This window comes from Carassius carassius, chromosome 37, assembly GCF_963082965.1.
Source record: "Carassius carassius chromosome 37, fCarCar2.1, whole genome shotgun sequence".
NCBI classification, from domain to species: Eukaryota; Metazoa; Chordata; class Actinopteri; order Cypriniformes; family Cyprinidae; genus Carassius; species Carassius carassius.
Window position 1 is genome coordinate 11,945,027 of NC_081791.1, and position 21,663 is coordinate 11,966,689.

General features: G+C 37.0%; 1 protein-coding gene and 1 long non-coding RNA gene across 2 annotated transcripts in view; one reads left to right on the forward strand and one right to left on the reverse strand.

Moving 5' to 3' along the window:
- Nucleotides 1-21,663, reverse strand: part of LOC132117693 (uncharacterized) — a 164,007-nt gene that overhangs the window by 69,331 nt on the left and 73,013 nt on the right. The gene's annotated exons all lie outside the window — the stretch shown is intronic.
- oprl1 (opiate receptor-like 1) overlaps nt 10,520-21,663 on the forward strand; it is a 69,048-nt gene continuing 57,904 nt past the window's right edge. Inside the window, exons 1-2 of the mRNA XM_059527493.1 lie at nt 10,520-10,800; nt 14,663-14,898. Of these exons, the coding sequence (XP_059383476.1) occupies nt 14,681-14,898 (218 nt within the window). The 5' untranslated portion in view covers nt 10,520-10,800; nt 14,663-14,680. The remainder of the gene's footprint in view (nt 10,801-14,662; nt 14,899-21,663) is intronic.

Consider the following 21,663-nt stretch of genomic DNA (forward strand, 5'->3'; position numbering starts at 1 on the left):
ACTCAACCTACTTGTTCAAACATATTGATTATTTTGGAAATAAACTGTTTTGTGTAGCTATGGCTTTGCTTTAGACTGTTTTCATTGTTGTAACAAAAATAAACAACTGGCAACATTGTGTCTAAAATGTTAGTTACTTAATATTAGCTAATATTTCAGTTTAAACCTAAATATTACCTTCTCTGATTATTGTATTCTGGAAAACTGGTTTTCTGGCTTTAAATATGATAAAAAGTTAATTCATGTCATTTGATTAAGACAAATGAATGTGAATCAAGATATTTAATATGGTTTTAAAGTAAATAATTGTTTAACTAGCATTTGTAGTAAAAAAAAAAAATGTAGTTTGTAACTTTAAAATGAGGATATAAATCAATAGGCACACATAATTTGTGAGGAAATAGAGTTGGACTATACTTGTAATGATTTGTCTCTCCCTAACTCTTTCTGTCTGTGCTTTCACTTCTTTTGTCTGTTTAATTGAGTTTAAATGTAATTGATCTCATGCTGACATTCTCTGAATATATCAGCGGAATTCAGTGTGCAGTTCTGAAGAAATACAGTCTACATACTCCTACTGTCTTCCTCAATCAATGTCACATAGCTCCATTCTCCTTGTTCTTTTGTGATCTTCTTCATACACACTTGGCTTTGATCAATAGGTCTTATGTGTGCATTTTTGGTTTGTGGGTTTTCCCATAGGATGTTACACTTCCTCGCAAATCGTTAAGGCATATTGTAGGACGTTTATAGACATGCTAAGTGGCCAATGACAACATGACAGATTGCTGACAACTTCATGTACGACAATGAGGTTGATAGACATGTGTCAAGACCAGCTTTGACACCATCAGTACTCATTTAAAGAACTCTTGAGGAATACATGGAATTTTGAAGCGGCACAAACATCTGCCCATGGAAAGTAAATAAGCATATATTATGACTTTCATATCTGAGGCTACAATTATTCTCAGCAGCATAATCTTTCAGCACTTGCTGAATAAATGTGACAAAAGAGATATAAGGACTTTGTTAATTACGCAGTCACCCATGAAGTGAATCCTGAAATCGTATCGGATAATAGATCTGAATAGACTAAAAAGATTGTTTTATTGCTGTGAAGAGATTTCCTCAAATGCGTTGTTGGAAGAGTAGAGAGATGGGTAGAGAGTGAGCAAGGCTGGAGTGTTTGAAGGTTGAGATGAAGCATTTCTGTCTCTGAGGATGGATGGTTGGAGGAGATAATGCTGCATCTCTATTTCAGTCATCATTTCACCACTAATTACTCCTGTCTTGCCTCTGTAGGTCCTCCACAACACCATCCCACCTTTTATCCCCTCTAATAACCAGAAATTGCTGACGCAACCACCCACATCTCCATTCCAAAGCACATCCTTCAGTTCCTCTCGAAATTACTTTGTTGCAGTCAAGGATTTGTGGAAGAGTGGTCTAAGACTCCTTAATACCATTTTACGTTTATTAATGCATGTTTCTTCTGTCATTATGAACAATTTATTGGTGCATGGTATTTCAAAGAAGAAAAAAAAGCCTTTTTCATCAAAATGTAATGACTTACTCTGCCTCGAAAAACCAAAATACTTTTAGTTTGATGTCACCACAACCTCTTATTATTTTTCCTAACCTCCAAGTGTTATACGGATACCACGTTTCACAATCCAGAAAATTCCCGATGGATGAATAAGTCCTGTCCTACATTCACTGGAAAATGTTTTGTCAGGTAACCTAAAAACTGTTTTACTGCATTTTTGAATAAATGCATGCAGCCTTGGTGACTAAAAGAGACATGATTTTAGTTGTTAGTGATTTATATTTAACTGATTTGTGCATTTATCAGAACTGGCCATAATATGAAAATAAATAACAGATTATCAGTATCCACTGATACTGATTGGATTTTAATATAGTTGCATCCCATTTTCTTACTACTTGAAGAAAATCACTCTATATTTTCCTCTCTCATTGACACTTGCATTTACATTACATTATGTAAGTGGCCTGTGACTACAGTTTAACGTTGACTGCAAACTTGCTTTAATCTTGCTGGAATACCAATTCTCAAAGCACACTCATATTAATAATGGTAACCAAGAATGCTGTGACACATCTCTGAGAAATGCTCTTCATTCCACCATTTGAAAAGCTTTGAGTCGCTTGAATGAGGCATCACATCCATGCTCAATCACTCTCTCAGCAGTCCCTCATTGTTTTGCCTTCTTCTATCATTCAGTGTCTTTGCACCCTGTTTTAGCACTATGTTATAGCACTTAACCACGGCTGTTTCTTCTCATCCATTATTGGTCATTTTCTGTTCTCACTATGTCACTCGCAGCCATTATTATTGTCAATCATCCTCCCCCACAGGTTTCCTCTCATTTCTGCTCCTCAGTGCTCCATCACGTTCTCTTCACCTCACACAGCCCACAATTCTTTCTCCTCTGTCTGAGATTTCAGATTCCCCCAAAACCCAGTGTCAGAGGTTACACTTACTCTTCAAGCATGGGGTTAGCTAAAATGTACAATTACAGTAAGTTAACATGATTATTTCTACATTATTTTATTATTATTGTTGTCTTATGGTATATTGTTTTCTAATGTTATAATAAAAATAATAATAGCAATAATAATACTTTTAAAAAGCAATAATGCATTAAGCTGACAATAAAAGCATTTATAATGTTACAAAAAAAACTCTCTTTAAAATAATTGCTGTTCTTTTGAAGCAGCAAATCAGCATATTAGAGTGATTTCTGAAGGATCATAACGTGTAATGATGCTGAAAATCCTGCTTTGCATCACAGTAATAAATTGTCTTGATATATATATATATATATAAAACAACAAAAAAAAATGTTATTTTAGATTTTATAAATTTTTCGTAATATACAGTATTTGTGATCAAATAAATTCAGTCTTGGTTAACATAAGAAACTTCTTTAAAAACAAATAAATAAAAAATCTTACTGACCTCAATCCTTTGAACAGATGTCTACATATGTGTAAATAAAATATAGAATATAAATAATAATAGTATTTATATTATATTTAAAGAAAACAAAAGTAGTAAAACGGTACTGTATGAGTGAATTTGTATGACTGCTGTATTAGTCATCTTTTATCATCTTTTATAGAAGTGATTTATATGTGGGCCTGTTGACTCAGTGTACACAAGAGAGGTAACAGATATATAATAGTACATGACATCAGAGATTGCATCAGCCCTGGTCTGATCCTGCCAGGTTTTACAACACCATGAAGGATGGAGTTTATTAGCATTTGTATGTTGCAACATTTTCACATTATTATTCAGTGATATTTATAATGTAAACATATTTGCTACAATTAAGATGATACAAGTGAACAAATGAATCCAAGAAGAACATGCTGTTAATTTCCTTGCTTGTAAAAGCATAGCAGGATATTTCACATCTAACAAGTTTAATCAGCTGAGATTCAAATAATGCATGTAACATTGCAATATGAATACAGTTTAATTGATTTACAGTTTACAAGCCATAATGGAAGACTGGGGCTAGCTGTAACACACACACACACACACACACACACACACACACACACACACACACACACACACACACACACACACACACACACACACACACACACACACACACACACACACACACACACACATGTACAGGTCCTTCTAAAAAAAATAGCATATTGTGATAAAGTTCATTATTTTCCATAATGTAATGATAAAAATTAAACTTTCATATATTTTAGATTCATTGCACACCAACTGAAATATTTCAGGTCTTTTATTGTTTTAATACGGATGATTTTGGCATACAGCTCATGAAAACCCAAAATTCCTATCTCAAAAAATTAGCATATCATGAAAAGGTTCTCTAAACGAGCTATTAACCTAATCATCTGAATCAACTAATTAACTCTAAACACCTGCAAAAGATTCCTGAGGCTTTTAAAAACTCCCAGCCTGGTTCATTACTCAAAACCGCAATCATGGGTAAGACTGCTGACCAGAAGGCCATCATTGACACCCTCAAGCAAGAGGGTAAGACACAGAAAGACATTTCTGAACGAACAGGCTGTTCCCAGAGTGCTGTATCAAGGCACCTCAGTGGGAAGTCTGTGGGAAGGAAAAAGTGTGGCAAAAAAAGCTGCACAACGAGAAGAGGTGACCGGACCCTTATGAAGATTGTGGAGAAGGACCGATTCCAGACCTTGGGGGACCTGCGGAAGCAGTGGACTGAGTCTGGAGTAGAAACATCCAGAGCCACTGTGCACAGGCGTGTGCAGGAAATGGGCTACAGGTGCCGCATTCCCCAGGTCAAGCCACTTTTGAACCAGAAACAGCGGCAGAAGCGCCGGACCTGGGCTACAGAGAAGCAGCACTGGACTTTTGGACAAATTTTGCACGTCATTTGGAAATCAAGGTGCCAGAGTCTGGAGGAAGACTGGGGAGAAGGAAATGCCAAAATGCCTGAAGTCCAGTGTCAATTACCCACAGTCAGTGATGGTCTGGGGTGCCATGTCAGCTGCTGGTGTTGGTCCACTGTGTTTTATCAAGGGCAGGGTCAATGCAGCTAGCTATCAGGAGATTTTGGAGCACTTCATGCTTCCATCTGCTGAAAAGCTTTATGGAGATGAAGATTTCGTTTTTCAGCACGACCTGGCACCTGCTCACAGTGCCAAAACCACTGGTAAATGGTTTACTGACCATGGTATTACTGTGCTCAATTGGCCTGACAATTCCCTGACCTGAACCCCATAGAGAATCTGTGGGATATTGTGAAGAGAAAGTTGAGAGACGCAAGACCCAACACTCTGGATGAGCTTAAGGCCGCTATCGAAGCATCCTGGGCCTCCATAACACCTCAGCAGTGCCACAGGCTGATTGCCTCCATGCCACGCCGCATTGAAGCAGTCATTTCTGCAAAAGGATTCCCGACCAAGTATTGAGTGCGTAACTGAACATAATTATTTGAAGGTTGACTTTTTTTGTATTAAAAACACTTTTCTTTTATTGGTCGGATGAAATATGCTAATTTTTTGAGACAGGCATTTTGGGTTTTCATGAGCTGTAATGAGCTGCCAAAATCATCAGTATTAAAACAATAAAAGACCTGAAATATTTCAGTTGGTGTGCAATGAATCTAAAATATATGAAAGTTTAATTTTTATCATTACATTATGGAAAATAATGAACTTTATCACAATATGCTAATTTTTTGAGAAGGACCTGTATATATATATATATATATATATATATATATATGTGTGTGTATAAATATATAAAGTTCAGCATTTTTGTTCAAATCTACCTTTATTATACAGTTGAATGTATGCTAGTACTGATTTACCTGTGTTTTACACTTGTTTAGACCTTAGACCATCCAAGATGTAGATGAGTTTGTTCATTCATTAGAACAGATCTGGAGAAATGTATCATTACGTCACTTGTTCACCAAAGGGTCCTCTACAGTGGAAATGTCTCTTGTTGTTGTGTATATGTTTTAACTATGCGCTGTTAATATGCTGCCATTTTGGCCAGGACTCTCTTGAAAAAGAGTTTTTAAATCTCAACGAGTTCATCTGGTTAAATAAAGGTTAAATAAAATAAAATAAAATAAACAGTGAATGGGTGTCAGAATGAGAGTCCAAACACAAGTAATCCACACCACTTCAGTCTATTGATTAATATCTTCTGAAAAGAATGCTTATAAGAAACAAATATATTATTAAGTTATTAACTTCAAACAAGTCCTTTATTTATAAATATTGTTTCTCCAATCAGGAGAGATATACTGTACATAGATTACAAGCGAAAACAGTTTAAAACAGTTCTAAACAAATATGTTGGTGGATGATGATGTGAGAGAACAACAGAGGATGGACTTTTTAGCTGGAGGAAGTGTTATTATTGATTATGGATTTGTATTTTGGCCAGAAGCAACAGCTTAAAGCTAAAACATCTTAATGGTTGAATCATCTTAATAATGGATTTGTTTTTTACAAACAGACATCTTCACTTCAAGTCATTAACTAATGGACTGTAGTTGTGTGGATTACTTGTGGATTATTGTGACGTTTTTATCAGCTGTTTGGCCTCTCACTGCAGTGGATATATTGGTGATGTTACAAGTGATGTAATAATAATAATATAATAATATATAATAATAATAATTATAATAACAATAATATATATATATATATATATATATATATATATATATATATATATATATATATATATATATATATATATATATATATATATATATCCAAAGAAACAAACTCATCTACATCTCAGATGGCCTTAGGGCGGCCACATTTTCTGCAAATTTTAATTTTTGGGTGAACTGTTCCTTTAAAAGACCCTTTACAAATAAAAGCTAAATATTTAGCAGCATATAAATTGACTGCTTTCTCTCAAAACCTTATAGTTATGAGCCCTAAGTGACTGTCATGTGTGCCTACTGTACTGGAGTGAGGAGAGTCCAATAAACATAACTTTATTGAACTGAACACCAGGAAAGCACACGTAGCACTGGGGTGAGATGAACAATACTGGACAAGAAACGAGGGGCAGAACACACGTTAAATACACTGAATCTAATGGGAAACACCTGGGAACAATGGAACAGAACAAGGAACACCTGGAAAACAATGATAACATAATCAGGACAGGAACAGGATGACCAAATTAAGATATAAACAAAACATGGAGCACGTGGGGGAAGGAAACAGACACAGAACAGAGTCTGACATTACAACATCCAATGGGGCCACACAACATCCAACAGGGAGGAGGAGTGGGCGCTCTGGAGGTCCCCATTCAGGGCACCATGGCAGATCAGGTGGTGTAGACAGACTAGGAAGCCATGGCAGAGCAGACATTTCAGGAGGCCATGGCGCATCAGGGAGTCTAGGAAGCCATGGTGGAGCCGCCTCCGATGATAAGCACCGGCCTCTACAGCTGGAGCCCTACTACCCCCGCAAAAAAAAAATAAAAAAAATAATACAAAATAAAACAATACTTGGGGAAGATTACAGGCTCCGAGGCCCTCCATGGGCCAGACATAGGAACATGAGCCCTCCGTGGGCTAAACTCAGGAACATGAGCCCTCATTGGGCTGAACTCGGGAACATGAGACCTCCGTGGGCCAAAATCAGGATAATGAGCCCTCATTGAGCTGAACTGGGGAACATGAGCCCTCCATGGGCTAAACTCAGGAACATGAGCCCTCATCGGGCTGAACTCTGGAACATGAGCCCTCCGTGGGCTAAACTCGGGAACATGAGCCCTCCGTGGGCTAAACTCAGGAACATGAGCCCTCATTGGGCTGAACTCGGGAACATGAGCCCTCCGTGGGCTAAACTCAGAAACATGAGCCCTCATTGGGCTAAACTTGGGAACATGAGCCCTCCGTGGGCTAAACTCAGGAACATGAGCCCTCATTGGGCTAAACTAGGGAACAGGAGCCCTCCGTGGGCTAAACTCAGGAACAGGAACCCTCATTGGGCTAAACTAGGTAACATGAGTCCTCTGTGGGCTAAACTCAGGAACAGGAGCCCTCATTTGGCTAAACTTGGGAACAAAATCAGACAGGAAACGAGGAGCAGAACACACTTTAAATATACTGAAACTAAAAGGAAACACCTTGGAACAATGGGGAAGGAAACACACACAGACATGGGGAACAGAGTCTGGCAGTGACAGCTTGCCCCTGGTCTCCCCTATACTGTATATGGTCTCTAGTTGTAGTAGTTTATGAACAACTGAGAGCTTGTCATATTTCCTTTTGTAGATTTCAGCACCAAGGGGGGTGACCATCCTGACAGTTATGCAGTAAACAGTTTTCCACCAGCAGTGCAGGAATAAAGCTTGTTACATTTTAACATTTCACTGCTCTCTTAGACATTCCTGTCTATTAATATAGCACTTTGCATATTTCTTTAACTCAACTAGGCCCTGAGTGCAAGAAACTGCTTAGGAGAGCATACAATTCATGGAGCAAAATGTTAATGAGATCACATTAATGCACCAAGTACTCTTAGCCTCCAATGCATGTTTCTTTCAGGCATAAAAACAAGTATCAGCCAAGGTTTATGTGATTGATGATTGTGACATGTTGTCAAAGTTCACTGGGATTTATCACTGGACTGCTGATACCTGAACATGAGCTCACCCTGTAGCCAATGCTCCCATTTATACTCACATTAAAGCTGCTGAAACATATAAGGGCAGCACATACAGTACAACGCCACTGACATTCAGCTGAGAAAGCATTCGTGCACTTCTTAACGGCTGACAAAACAAATCTGCATGCAAAATCGTCCGCATCCTGCAAATAATTCAAACAACATTAATGACTAATACATGAAATCTGTTCACAAACAAATATAAAAACATGAGATCAGGGAAGCATGTCGTATTTCTAAGAGCCTGTCATGTTAAAGTGGTTGACACATTGACATTATTTGTCTGCATCAAGATTTTAGCTTAAAATGTATTTGAGTGTACAATCAAGTCAAAGTGTATATTTTAGGTTTTGCAATTGATCACCATTTATTTTAAGCTTTTTAACATTTTATATTCCCTTTGTCTTTAGTATGTTATTTTCAATGGTCCTGCACTATACTTTAAGTTAAATGTATAGTAAAAATTGCCAGCTGCGCTTGCTAAAAGGGTTCCAGAACCACACGGTGCCTTGTGGTTGTGCTCATTAAAAATAGTTTGTTACTGTGAAATGTACTGATAACCAAACAGGTGATAAAATGGAAGATAAGTGTAAAACACATTACACCATATTAATGCGGTAAACATGAATTAAACAACATAATAAACTAAATAACTGAGATCCGGGGAGTTGCCTTCCACGGATCCAAAATTTCAATGTAATGATATTCAAACCACTTCTTTATCACTCGTGCTTTGTGACATGGTGCTCCATCATGCTGGAAAAGGCATGGATCATCACCAAATTGCTCATGAATCGTTGGAAGAAGTTGCTCTTGCAAGACGTTTTGGTACCATTCTTTACTCATGGCAGTGCTTTTAGTCAGAATCATGAGAGAGCCCACTCCCTTTGTTGAAAAGCAACCCCACACATGGATGATCTCAGGATGTTTCACTGTTGGCACAACACAGGACTCATGGTAGTGTTCACCTTTTCTTCTCCGAACAATTTATTTTCCAGATGTCCCAAACAGTCGGAAGGGAGTTTTGTTAGAGAAAATAACTTTGCACCAGTCTTCTGACGTTTTTCTTGGAGAGAAGTGGCTTCTTTGCTGCCCTTCTTTGCTGATGTCCAAAAGTCTTGGCCTCACTGTGTGTGCAGATGCTCTCACACAAACCTGCTACCGTTCCTGAGCAAGCTCTGCACCGCTGGAGACACGATTTTGTAGCTGAGTCCTCAGGAGGAGATGGTCCTGGTGCTTGCTGGACACTCTGAGACGTCCTGAAAACTTCTTCACTGCAGTCGAACCTCTCTCCTTGAAGTTCTTGATCCAGTAAATGTGTTTTTTCTTCAGGTGCAATATACTTTGTAGCAATTTCCTTGCATGTGAGGCCATTTTGATGCAAAGCGATGATGGCTGTATGTGTTTTTTTGGAGCTTACTATTGCTAACAAGAACACAATGACTGGAAGTGCGTCTTTCCTTCAGGCAGGCGAGTCTCGGTGCTGGTGGGAGTTGTAGGTGGGGGAGAGTGAATGAACAGTGCTTTCTTCAACCCTCAATATCCTTGGCTGAAGTTCCCTTGAGCAAGGCACTGAACCCGCACTTGCTCCCCGGGCGCTGGATATATAGCTGCCCACTGCTCTGGGTGTCTGTTCACTTCTCACTCACTATGAGTGTGTGCACTTGGATGGGTTAAATGCAGAGCAACAATTCCAAGTATGGGTTACCATACTTGGCAAATGTCACGACTTTCACTTTTCTTTTATAGCAAACAGTCTGCTCTTACAATCTATTAAGAATGATAGACCTGACCAGTACTCATTCACACTTTCACATCTGCTGGTGATATGATTAGTCAATTAATGTTAGCTGGTCATTTTGTGACAGTTTGTGTCAGGATCAAAAAACTGTGATTTATTTATTTATTTATTTATTTATTTATCTATTTATTTATTATTTTATGTATTATTTTATTTTTGTGAAAATATTTTTTTTTTGACCAATTAAGCATTTAGCAATTATTTAAAATGCATCTAATCACTCTACACAATAATCTAGAAACAATGTGAATTGAACAGCTTAACAAAACTTTTGGCCATGACTGCACTATTTTTATGTAATTGCTAATATTATATATATATATATATATATATATATATATATATATATAAAACTCTAAATAATAGTTGATTCAAGACACCTGTTCAGACGCGCGCGCGCGCGTCTCACGGAAACCTGCATGCGCGCGCCACCGCTGCGTAATCAGCGTCTGGGTTAGCGCGTGCCAGGAGAGAGAGAGAGAGAGAGAGAGAGAGAGAGAGAGAGAGAGAGAGAGAGACCTAGTGGAGATGTAAGTCGCTGCTGAAGATTCGCAACGACAAGCAAGTGCTTTAGCGCACAACCCCCTCCCACTGCGCTCGCTCAGAAAAAAAAGGGAAAAAAAAAATGTTTCTCTTTTGCCTGAGATACACAGTGATGTGAGTATTTGTGTGCTGTAGGAAACAGAGCTCTGAGACTGCTTAAAACAGAAAGAATAGCGAAAACAAGAATTCCTCGCGTGCTTGCAGGAGTCGGACGCATAAGCGATCACACGGGATTTCTTCAAACAGCGGTATGTGCTGCTCTATTTCAACCCTCCTCAAGCGATGATATTCAAATGAGTGTCTACTTTTGTTTGGTCCGCTGTCAACCTTACCGGGAATTTGGCATGTTTGGGTTGTTTTCTATATGGCCAAACTGTGTGATGTATTTCATGCGCAAACTGTTGACAGTACAGTAGACGGTTCACCATGCGCTTCGCATATCACATCGACCTCATCAACTGTAGCGAAATCTGTTTGGTTCAGTGAACACAAATGTTGTCACATATACAAACGTGACATCTTTAAAAATACATAATATAAAACACAAGTTTCAAGACCATGGTAATGTTATCTTTGTGTTCTTGTTGGTTTTAAATTAAAAAATAAATAAATTAAAAAACAATTTCAAACATTCTTCAAGTCATATATATAAAAATAAATAGTTTTTTGTATTTATTAATATAAAACGTTACTCCATTTGACCTGACATAACAGTTTATTTATTTTTTATTGTTATTATTATTATTATTTCAATATTTCAAAATATCATAAAACTTGAGTGGTTTGTTGTCGTGTCACATGACAACAAAATGGCTGCATGCATATTGGTAACACTAGACTGATTTCAATTTGGCCAACAAACGTTTTCAAAAATGAATAATATTTTAAACAATATCGCTTTATTGCATATTTTTGTATACAATTATATATAGAAGACCAATTCCAAAACGACTTGTAAACAAGGAACAAAGGCAATTCTAAAGAACCAACATTATTTTTAATTACATGCAACTAACCCTAACCAATTACTAATCCTAACCCTGTAGTTAGTGTACATGTTTTTAATTACCATGTATTAAATGTTTAAATTCATAAATAACAAGGACATCTTAAAAGTTTAAACTTTTTTTTAATTTGAATTTTAATAAAAAAAACAAAACAAAAAAAACATGTTAATCATATCAAATCAAAATCAAATCAAAGTTTATTTATATAGCACAGTAAAAACAACAATAGTTGACCACTGTGCTGTACAATGTCATACTAAAAAAGGTATAAAATAAGTGATATACACATATGCATATATACACATACACATGTACACATGCACAAATATACATACATGCGTATATACACACAGTACACACCTATACACAAAAACATGCATAACACATACATACATACATACATACATACATAAATATAATAAAGACCGCAATACAAATCAGAACACTGATAAATGGTCTAAAAAGTCTAGGAACAGTTATATGCCTGAGAAAAAAGGTATGTTTTTAGCTTAGATTTAAATTCAGCTTCTGATGAAACTGATCTGAGGGAGACCGGGAGACTGTTCCATAACTTTGGCTCAACAACAGAAAAAGCCCGGTCACCTCGCAGCTTTAATCTAGATCTAGGGACCATCAGTAATTTTTGTTCAGAGGATCTCAGAGATCTAACAGAGGTTTTTGGGTTCACAAGGTCGCAGAGATAAGTAGGGGCTGAACCATTCAAAGCTTTAAAAACAAAAAGTAAAATTTTAAAATCAATTCTGTAGTGGACCACCAGTGCAAGGAGCGCAGTACAGGGGTAATATGTTCGAACTTGCGAGTACCAGTCAAAAGTCTGGCAGCTGCGTTCTGAACCATCTGAAGTCGATTTATATTAGATTGACTAATTCCAACATAGAGAGAATTACAATAATCCAGCCGAGATGACACAAATGCATGGATCACTCTCTCAAACTCAGAAAAGGTTAAAAAACTCTTGGTTTTAGATAACAATCGTAGTTGGAAAAAACAAGATCTAACTACAGAGTTTATCTGTTTGTCAAATTTGAGTGAGGATTCAAAATTGACACCCAAATTTTTTGTAGAGGGTCTTTCATAGCAAACTAAGTCTCCCAAATCATAATTAAAGGTGCCTGAAGGCTCAAAAACCATAACCTCTGTTTTGCCCTCATTAAGGTGCAAAAAATTTGAAGAAAGCCAAGACTTAATATCAGCCAGACATGCAGCTAAGGATCTCAAAGCTGTTTTGTCGTTGTGCTTCAGGGGCAAATAAATTTGGGTGTCATCAGCATAAAAATGAAATGACAGCTTGTGCTTGGTAAAAATAGACCCCAAAGGAAGCATATATAATGAGAACAAAACAGGAGCCAAAATGGAGCCCTGAGGAACTCCAGACATCAGGGCGCAGCTGGATGAAGAAAAACCATCAAGACAAACCGAAAAAGTCCTATCTTCGAGATATGATTTGAACCAGTCCAGAGCGCGACCTTGAATACCCACATATTTTTCTAGGCGCGATATAAGAATTTTGTGGTCGACGGTATCGAAAGCAGCGCTTAAATCTAAAAGTAGAAGTACCATTGAGTCCCCTGAGTCTACAGTTAATAAAATATCATTTAAAACTTTTAAAAGTGCAGACTCCGTACTATGATGCTTCCTGAAACCAGATTGAAATTTTTCAAATATATTGTTTGATTCTAAGAAGCTCTGTAATTGTACTAAAACAACCTTTTCTAAGGCTTTAGAAATGAAAGCCAAATTTGAGATCGGTCTATAACTTGATAAGACGGCCGGGTCGAGATTAGGTTTTTTAAGCAGTGGTTTAACAATTGCATGTTTAAAATATCTTGGAACGGTTGCTGTAAGAAGTGACTTATTTATTATAGCTAAAATACTTGGTCCAACAACATCAAAGACCTCAAGAAAAAACCGAGTGGGAACAATATCAAGTGGGCATGTAGTGGGTTTCAAATGCTTAATTATGTCTTGAAAGGAGCTTAAAGAGATTGTCTGAAATTCATTACAAATTGGAGTGCAGAGATGCGGGACAGATAGGTCATAATTTGAAGATACTATACGCTGTCTTATGTCAACTATTTTATCTGTGAAAAACCTGAGAAAATCTTCACATACTGCAGCTGAGGCATTCAAAGAAACAGCACTATTTGGATTTAAAACGGAGTTTAAAATGGTAAAAAGAGTTTTAGGTTTATGACAATTTTTTGCAATGATATCTGAAAAATACTGAGATTTTGCCAGTTTAACTGATATTTGATACCCAATTAATGATTCACGTAGAATTTCAAAAGATACTTTTAGTTTATCTTTTTTCCACTTCTGTTCGGCTCTACGACAAACTCGTCTATGTTCTTGTGTGATACTGTTTAACCAGGGTTCAGGTTTAGATTTTAGTCGTTTTTCTCGCACAGGAGCCACAGAATTTAAAATATCATTTGAAATGGAATTAAACAATGAAAGATGTTCATCTACATTTGAATTATTTAAGGAGGAATCAAGATTGTACATCAAACAGGCCTCCTTAAAATAAACAGCAAAATCATCATTAGATGAAGGATTAAAAAGCCGAGTTTGCTGTGATAACCTCTTAGATTTCATAGTTTTACCATTTGGAAGAGAGCAAGTGAACATAATAGGCATATGATCTGAAAAACTCAATTCAAGAGTTTCAAGTTTGCAAACTGGAATACCATGCAATAATACAAGATCTAAGGTATGGCCTTGTTTGTGAGTGGGACCATTTACCACTTGAATGAAGTCCAGAGAGTCAACCAGACTAAGAAAATCTTTAGCCAGGGAATTTGACTCACAACAAACATGAATATTAAAATCCCCCACAACTAAAAGCCTATCATATTTAAGAACAGCTTCGCTCAAAAAGTTTGAAAACTCCTTTAAAAAGTCCTTGTTTGGTTTCGGAGGACGATAAACTACTGCAATCGATAACTGATGTTTATTTAGCTGAAAGAGTAGTATTTCAAAGCTTGAGTAGGATTCAGTCTTTAGGGTAGATGTGATTCATAGATGTGAGATAGACAGCATTGAGAGTGTGCTTCATTAAGCATTTTTATGTTTATGTTTTTAGTCTCCAATAGCTGCAGTCATGGAGTCCCCAGATGATTCCACTGGCTTTGCTGATCCCAGACACTTCCCAGACGCTCATCTGTACAATGAGTCCCTTTTCCAGAACAACTTCAGCGCCTTCAATGGGACTGACAACTTCTTCCCAAGGGGCGTCAAGATCACTATAGCAGTGGTCTACATGATCGTCTGCGTGGTGGGGCTGGTGGGAAACTGCTTGGTCATGTACGTCATCATCAGGTAAGCTGACGGGTCAAAACAGGATGGAACTTTATATATGTTTTTATGTCTTAAGGGTCTATAAAAAAAGAAAAAAAGAGATTTCTATATCAAAGGCTTTCCTTATGAGAATGTATGAGATGTTGGTTATGGGTTTGGTAATGGTACACTGTACAGTTTATTTGAGAGCCATGAGAAAAAACCTCTGCATTCTGACAGTATGCCACAGGGACCTTCGCCTCAGAGACTGAAGTGTTTATTTGCTGCGTTGGGCAATTCAGTACTCAAAGTGGTCATTCTTTTTTCTTTTCTTTTTTATCTTTCCTTTTATTGTCATACTCCGACTCAACCAATGGCATAGATATTTGATATTTGAAAAGATGTTTCACAAATTATGCACTGTACCTTTAAGAGGTGTTAAAAGAACAATACATCCACAAATTTAAATTCTGCCCAAACCTGTATAATTTTCAGTCAGGTTTCTGATGTAAAAACACTATATGGAAATTGATTTTCTGATAATCCATTAAAGAAAGACCTGTTGTGAGCTCTGAGGTTGTTAATCAATGGTATATGATTTAATTGAACCCAGCTGTGTGCATTATTTCAACTTATTTTTAAAATAACTATGTTATGTTAATAGTGGACTTAGTGGTTTATAAAAATACATTACCCGTGATTTTGTACAGAAAATGCCACCAATCAGAGTCGCAGTGATCAGAGTGCACCAAAAGTACTCCACCCACACCCATGGAGCAACAAAAATTATCTAACTGTGAAAATACTTTAAAAGTAGTGTATACAGTATATATGTATATATTGCAATAGACTTAACATATATAGTTTCTGTCGACACAGTCAACAACTGTAAGTAATTAGTTTTATATTTCATTGTAATTATTATGACATTTGCAGTTCTTCATGTTATTGTAGTTCTTTCCTTTATTACAGCCATTAACTACACAGTTTTGTATATTTGCCTGATTTTCAAATGTTGCTTTGTCTCAGATAAAAGTTTGAAATGTTGTGATCCACCTGTAGGATTAGTGCACAACGCCAAAATTTTGGTCCATACAATGAAAGTCAATGGGGTCTTAGTATTATTTTGGACCCCATTGCCTTTCATTGAATGGACAAAAATTATTTTCATAATATCTCCTATTGACCTGAAGGTAAATTTATATATATATTTAACCCTTTAAAGAAATTGAGAGTCAGCAGACCATATTTAACCCCCACTTTACTACATCTGAGACCCCCAATGCACAACCATCTCACCCAGCAGGCTTTGATCACTATCGACAGCTCGCTGGACCTAGAAATGTTCAATACATTTTCACCCTTCTTCCTCACTCTTTCTGTTTGTTTGCATGCTTTCTCTCAATTACCTCATCTCTTACTCCTTTCGCTCTCCGTTCCTGTGTTGTTTTACAAAATGTGTGTAATTTGGTTCCGGAGTTTTACTATACGAGTGAAAGCTACTTGTACCATAACTAATCATGGCACTTTGTCTTTCTTTTCCCAATTCTGGGCTTTCCTGTTTACCCCATTCTCTCATCTCATGAACCATCTGGAAGTACAAAGACCTTTTTTTTTGCATCACTCCTTCACAGTTTATTACAGTTTTTGCTTTTGGTTTATACTGTAGATGCCAGAAAAACTAGTTTTAATTAATTATTATTGATGGTTTCAACATGTTAATACTTGTATGCCAATATAATTTTAATATGCGCTCCGATATTTATAATGTTAGCCAACACACTGCAAGGTAAACAGACAGAATACAGATCTACCCACAGTCCTTTGGATTTCATGGCAAGGTCACATATGTAGCCAATTTAATACCAATTGGTTTCAGACATCTAGGTGTCGTCCAAATCCAAAGGCAGCTGCTTTGCTGTTTCACTGCCCAGTCAGTGCATTAACAGGCGGCGTTTTCTATGAAGACACCTTTTAAGAAATCTGGTTCCAGTCTGCATTTTAGGGCTGCATGTGGTCATGTCTAATGATCTAAAACAAATTCAAATGAGCTAAACGATTATTTTAGAGCAGATACACTCTTAAAATAAAGGTTCTTTATTGTCATCTATGGTTCAATGAAGAATCTTTAATATCCACAAAAATGTTCAGTTCCACTAAAGATTCTTTCTAGGGGAAAACCATTTTTAGACTTTTAGAATTGTCCTTCACACAAAAAAAAAACAAAAATGTATTTTAAGATCTTTTTACCAAAATGTTATTTGGGGAACCTAAATTGGCTTTACTATGGCATACCTGCTGGAATCTTTATTTTTTAAGAGTGTGTGTATATATATATATATATATATATATATATACACAAATAAATACAATAGTAAAGATACAAAAAATAAACAGTGATTTTCATATTAGGCCTAAGGCCTAACATTAGTTTTTAGGTACAGAAATTGAATAAAGTAATCAAATGTAAAACAGCATTGCATATTGGATTGTATAAATTAAAGATTATTCTTTATTAAAGTTACAAAATCTTTTCAGTCGAGCAGTGAGTGATTTCTTTGTTGTTGCTGTTCGATTGATATTCAATTCAATTCAATTCAAGTTTATTTGTATAGCGCTTTTTACAATACAAATCGTTACAAAGCAACTTTACAGAAAATTATGTTTCTACAATATTTAGTAGTAGCTAGTAGTTTGTGCACGTTTGACAGGATTTTAGAAAAATAAAAATAATAATAATAATAATACAAGACGTAGTCAGCTAGATGATGAACTATCAATATTATTAATTAATAGTAATTATATGATGCAGTCACACATGTAGCAATAATTGTTAGTTCTGTTTGTTGATTCAAGGTTAGGATCATCTGGGGTCCTCTGAGGGTCAGCATCATCTCTTCTCAGGTGTTCTGGATCCAGACTGGAGCTTATGAAGACTGTCACTTTAAGATAATGCACTAATCCGGCTATGTCTGCTATAGGATACTTACCAAGACAGCCATTTTGACATAATTTTTGTGTGAATTTGTCCATTTACACAAAATACAGAGGTTAAAATTTGCGCTCTTTCTGAGGCGCGCGTTCTTTGGCTCTTAAATGTTTTAAAATGGCAAAGCTTAAATTAGTTTAGTTTAAACACATATTAACTTGTGCTGTTCAGTTCTTACCTGTGCGCATGCGCTATCGGCACCCGGGTGATGACGGAATAAATGACTGTTCATATTCCAGCATACGGCATTCGCATTGAACAAGAGTGAATGGTTTGTCCAGGTTTTTTTTTTTTTCTTTTTTTTTCTGATCGCTGTTGTTGTAATGTCTGGGAAGCCAGAATGCACACCCATCAACAAAAACATATATTAGCTGAACCCTGTTTGTTTTATGTATTATTTATAGCAAACCTTAATACAGATACTTTGTCAGATTTAAGTCCCAGCGCGTGCCGAACAGTGTGAGAAGAATATATATATATATATATATATATATATATTTTTTTTTTTTTTTTTTTTTAAATAGACATTTTAAAATCTTTTACTTCTTTCAACCACTTTATCAGATGCCATTTTCATTCTTTTAACCATGAGCACACAATAGGATTGTGGGATATATTGTAGGCAGTAAAGTAAAAGGATGTTGTGCCAAATTGGATTTCAGACCCGTCATAAGGGATAGTTCTCCAAAGAATGATTACTCTGTCATCATTTACTCACCATTATATTGTTTCAAACCTGTATGAATTTCTTGTTTCTGTGGAACATAAAAGAAGATTCTTTGAGAGATGTCTTAATGTTTTCGATACAGTGGAAGTTAAGGGCTACCAAAATGGTTTGGTTACAAACATTCTTCAAAATATAATCTTTTATGTTTCACATAAGAAAAATAAATAAATACAGAATTGTCATTTTTCACCTCTGTATACTCCTCAAGAAGGCAGCATCATTTTGGTTTTGTATACAGATGTGGCCTGAACTGTCCATCTGGTTGTGTCTGGTTGTCCCATAATGTTATTTTACTGCACATTGTGCATAGTGATGTACCAGGGATTAGTTATCAGGCAGTCTAGGTTTCTTATTCTTTGAGTTTTTAGGCCATCACCCACTCAGGCCCAGCTCACCCACCTTCTCCATCTGTCAGCATGCGTGGAGGCCACAAATGTGTTTACTGTCCTTCCCTCACTGAGGGAAAGTGTATCTGATGTATGATGTATCACTGCTTTTGCTTGGATGAGTGCCGTTGATGATTTCAGCTGTGAAGGTTGTGGCATTTTCTCTCTCTGTTCACTCTCTCATAATGTATTGTTTTGTCTCCTCCTTTCACATTCTGTCATGTGAATCAATCATGTGTTGGTGTGTAGGAATGTGGATGTAATCGGTTTAATTCTGCCGTGCTGTTCTTTCCCTCTTTAAGAGAAGAGTTTTCCTGCCAGACCAGCGCTTTCACTAATCTCAGCCAATCAGAAGCATCGACCCACTGGCAGGATGAAACCGTATATGCATCATTCTAATCAGTTTGTGTTGTTCTGGTCTAAATGCTGAGTCAATTCACTCTCTAAAAGCAGTCGTTCCAAAAAACACTTGAGCAATTTCCATGAGTTTAATTTCTGTTTGTGTCTAGGTTGTCTGATTACATTGACTAGTGTTTTTTTTTACAGTTAAAACAGATTGAAGTGTCAGATGTTTGAGGAAATAACTGGATGGCTGGTTATTTCATGAGTTCCTTGGTGTAAGGGATGATGAAATTTAAACGATGGAAGATGTTAACCTAACCTATCCATCCATCCATCCAACTATGCATTTGTCTCGCTGACCATTCTTCTTCTTGACTGTCTATCCATCCATACTTCCATTTCTTTTTTTACATTCATCCATTTGCCTGTCTGTCTTGCCACCCGTTTACCTTTCTGCCCATCAGTCCAGCTATTTTTCTATTTATTGTTCCAGAGATCCATTCATTTTGGGTTGTCTGTCTGGGTACTTCAGTATATCCATCCTTCCATTCTTCCATCCGTATATCCATCCTTTCATTCTTCCATCCGTGCATCCATCCGTGCATCCATCCTTGCGTCCATCCGTGCGTCCATCCGTCCATCCATCCATCCATGGGTTATCTGTCTATCTAGGTGCATACATATATCCATAATATATATCTGTCCATTCTTAGATATGTCTGTACATCCATCCATTGGTTGGCTATCTATTGTGCAATCCATTCATATGTCCATCTTCCTGTTCGTTTGTCCCTCTATTCATGTGCTTGTTTATCCATGCATATCCATGCATGTCTGTTCATCCATCCTTTCCTTGGTTAGTCTGTCTATTCATGCATCTGTATGTACATCCACCTGTGTGCTTGTTCTCTGTCTGTCAGTCCATCTCTGAGCTCACTGGAAAAGGTTTAAGGTAAAGGTGTGTTTATGGGCATTTGGAGAGAGTTCTCTTCCAGTTGGCTCAGCTGGGTCCTGTCAGATCAATACTGGAGCTGTAATGAATTCATCCTCTCTCACTGGACTCAAGACAGTACATTAAAAGGAGGAATGAATATTAAACTGCATAACAGCGTCAGCACTGCCCTGCCATGCCCTAAATTCAGCGTAAATGCTGTTTGGCTGTAGTGATGCTTTTGTGACTGATGTCGATTTTTATTTTGGGCCTTCTGTGCATTATTCATTTGATTTCAAAATTTTTTTGTTTATTTATTTAGCCTGTGCAGATCTCAGGTTGAATGTATTTTACTGTCCTTTGACTATTTCAGAAATGGCTTTTGTCTGTATCCAACATTGGACATCAGAGCTTTTATTTGTTTATGCATGGGTGCATAGTGTGCCAGTGACTCAGGGTGTCTAACTGTGACGATCGCGACCCAAGTAAGACACAGGAGAGGGAGAGATCCAATTGCAGGTATGATATTTTAATGGGATAATCCAAAACGAAGTCAAACAAGCCAGGGTCAAAACCAGAGAACAATCCAAAAATAAAAAAAAAACAGGAAAAGGACAAGAAGGGAACAGGAAGACGAGGAATCTCGGAGGACGAGAAGACTGGGATCACGAAGGGTAAGGACTCCATACAGACAACATGAAAAGACTGGTAAATATAGGGAGGCTAATGACAATTAAGTGAAGGCACCTGGTGCAATTAGCAGGAGTGCAATTACTGTGATGAAAGGACAAGACTAGTGGAATTCTAGTGCCTACAGTGAAGTGCCTAAGGGGAAGTGAGCCCACTAGTGGACACCCAGGGTAGGGTTGTGCCGATAGGCGATAGTATCGTGTATCGACGATCGTCAGAGATATCGACATAAGCAGATTTCTTTGTCGATAATCAAGACGATATTAGGCTCATTTTCCTATTAATGTATTAGATTATAATAATAATAACTATTATTTTTTATTTTTATTAGGCTGCTTATTATAATTCGGCTATCAAACTGCCCAGTTATTTCACTTCAGCACCGCATTTCACACACACACACACACACACACACACACACACACACACAGCGCGCGCGAGCGCAGGAGGATTAGAGCCTGTAGTCACTGAAATTGTCCGCTTTGACTCGGATAACTCATAAATCCATGAAATGAAAGAGATAAAAAACGAGGAGTTGGTGTTCCACACATTTAATGGCTGCTACACTGCAACGCGCTCTTCTCAAACATGAGAGATTAACTCTTTCTTGGCGTCACAAATAAAGTAAAGACAAAATAATTAACAAGGCGGCAGAGTGAATTTATCATCCATAGTGGTTCTCACGTAGTCCTTCTCTTAAAGACTGATCACTTAACTTATAACACGCACTATGTGGTGATGA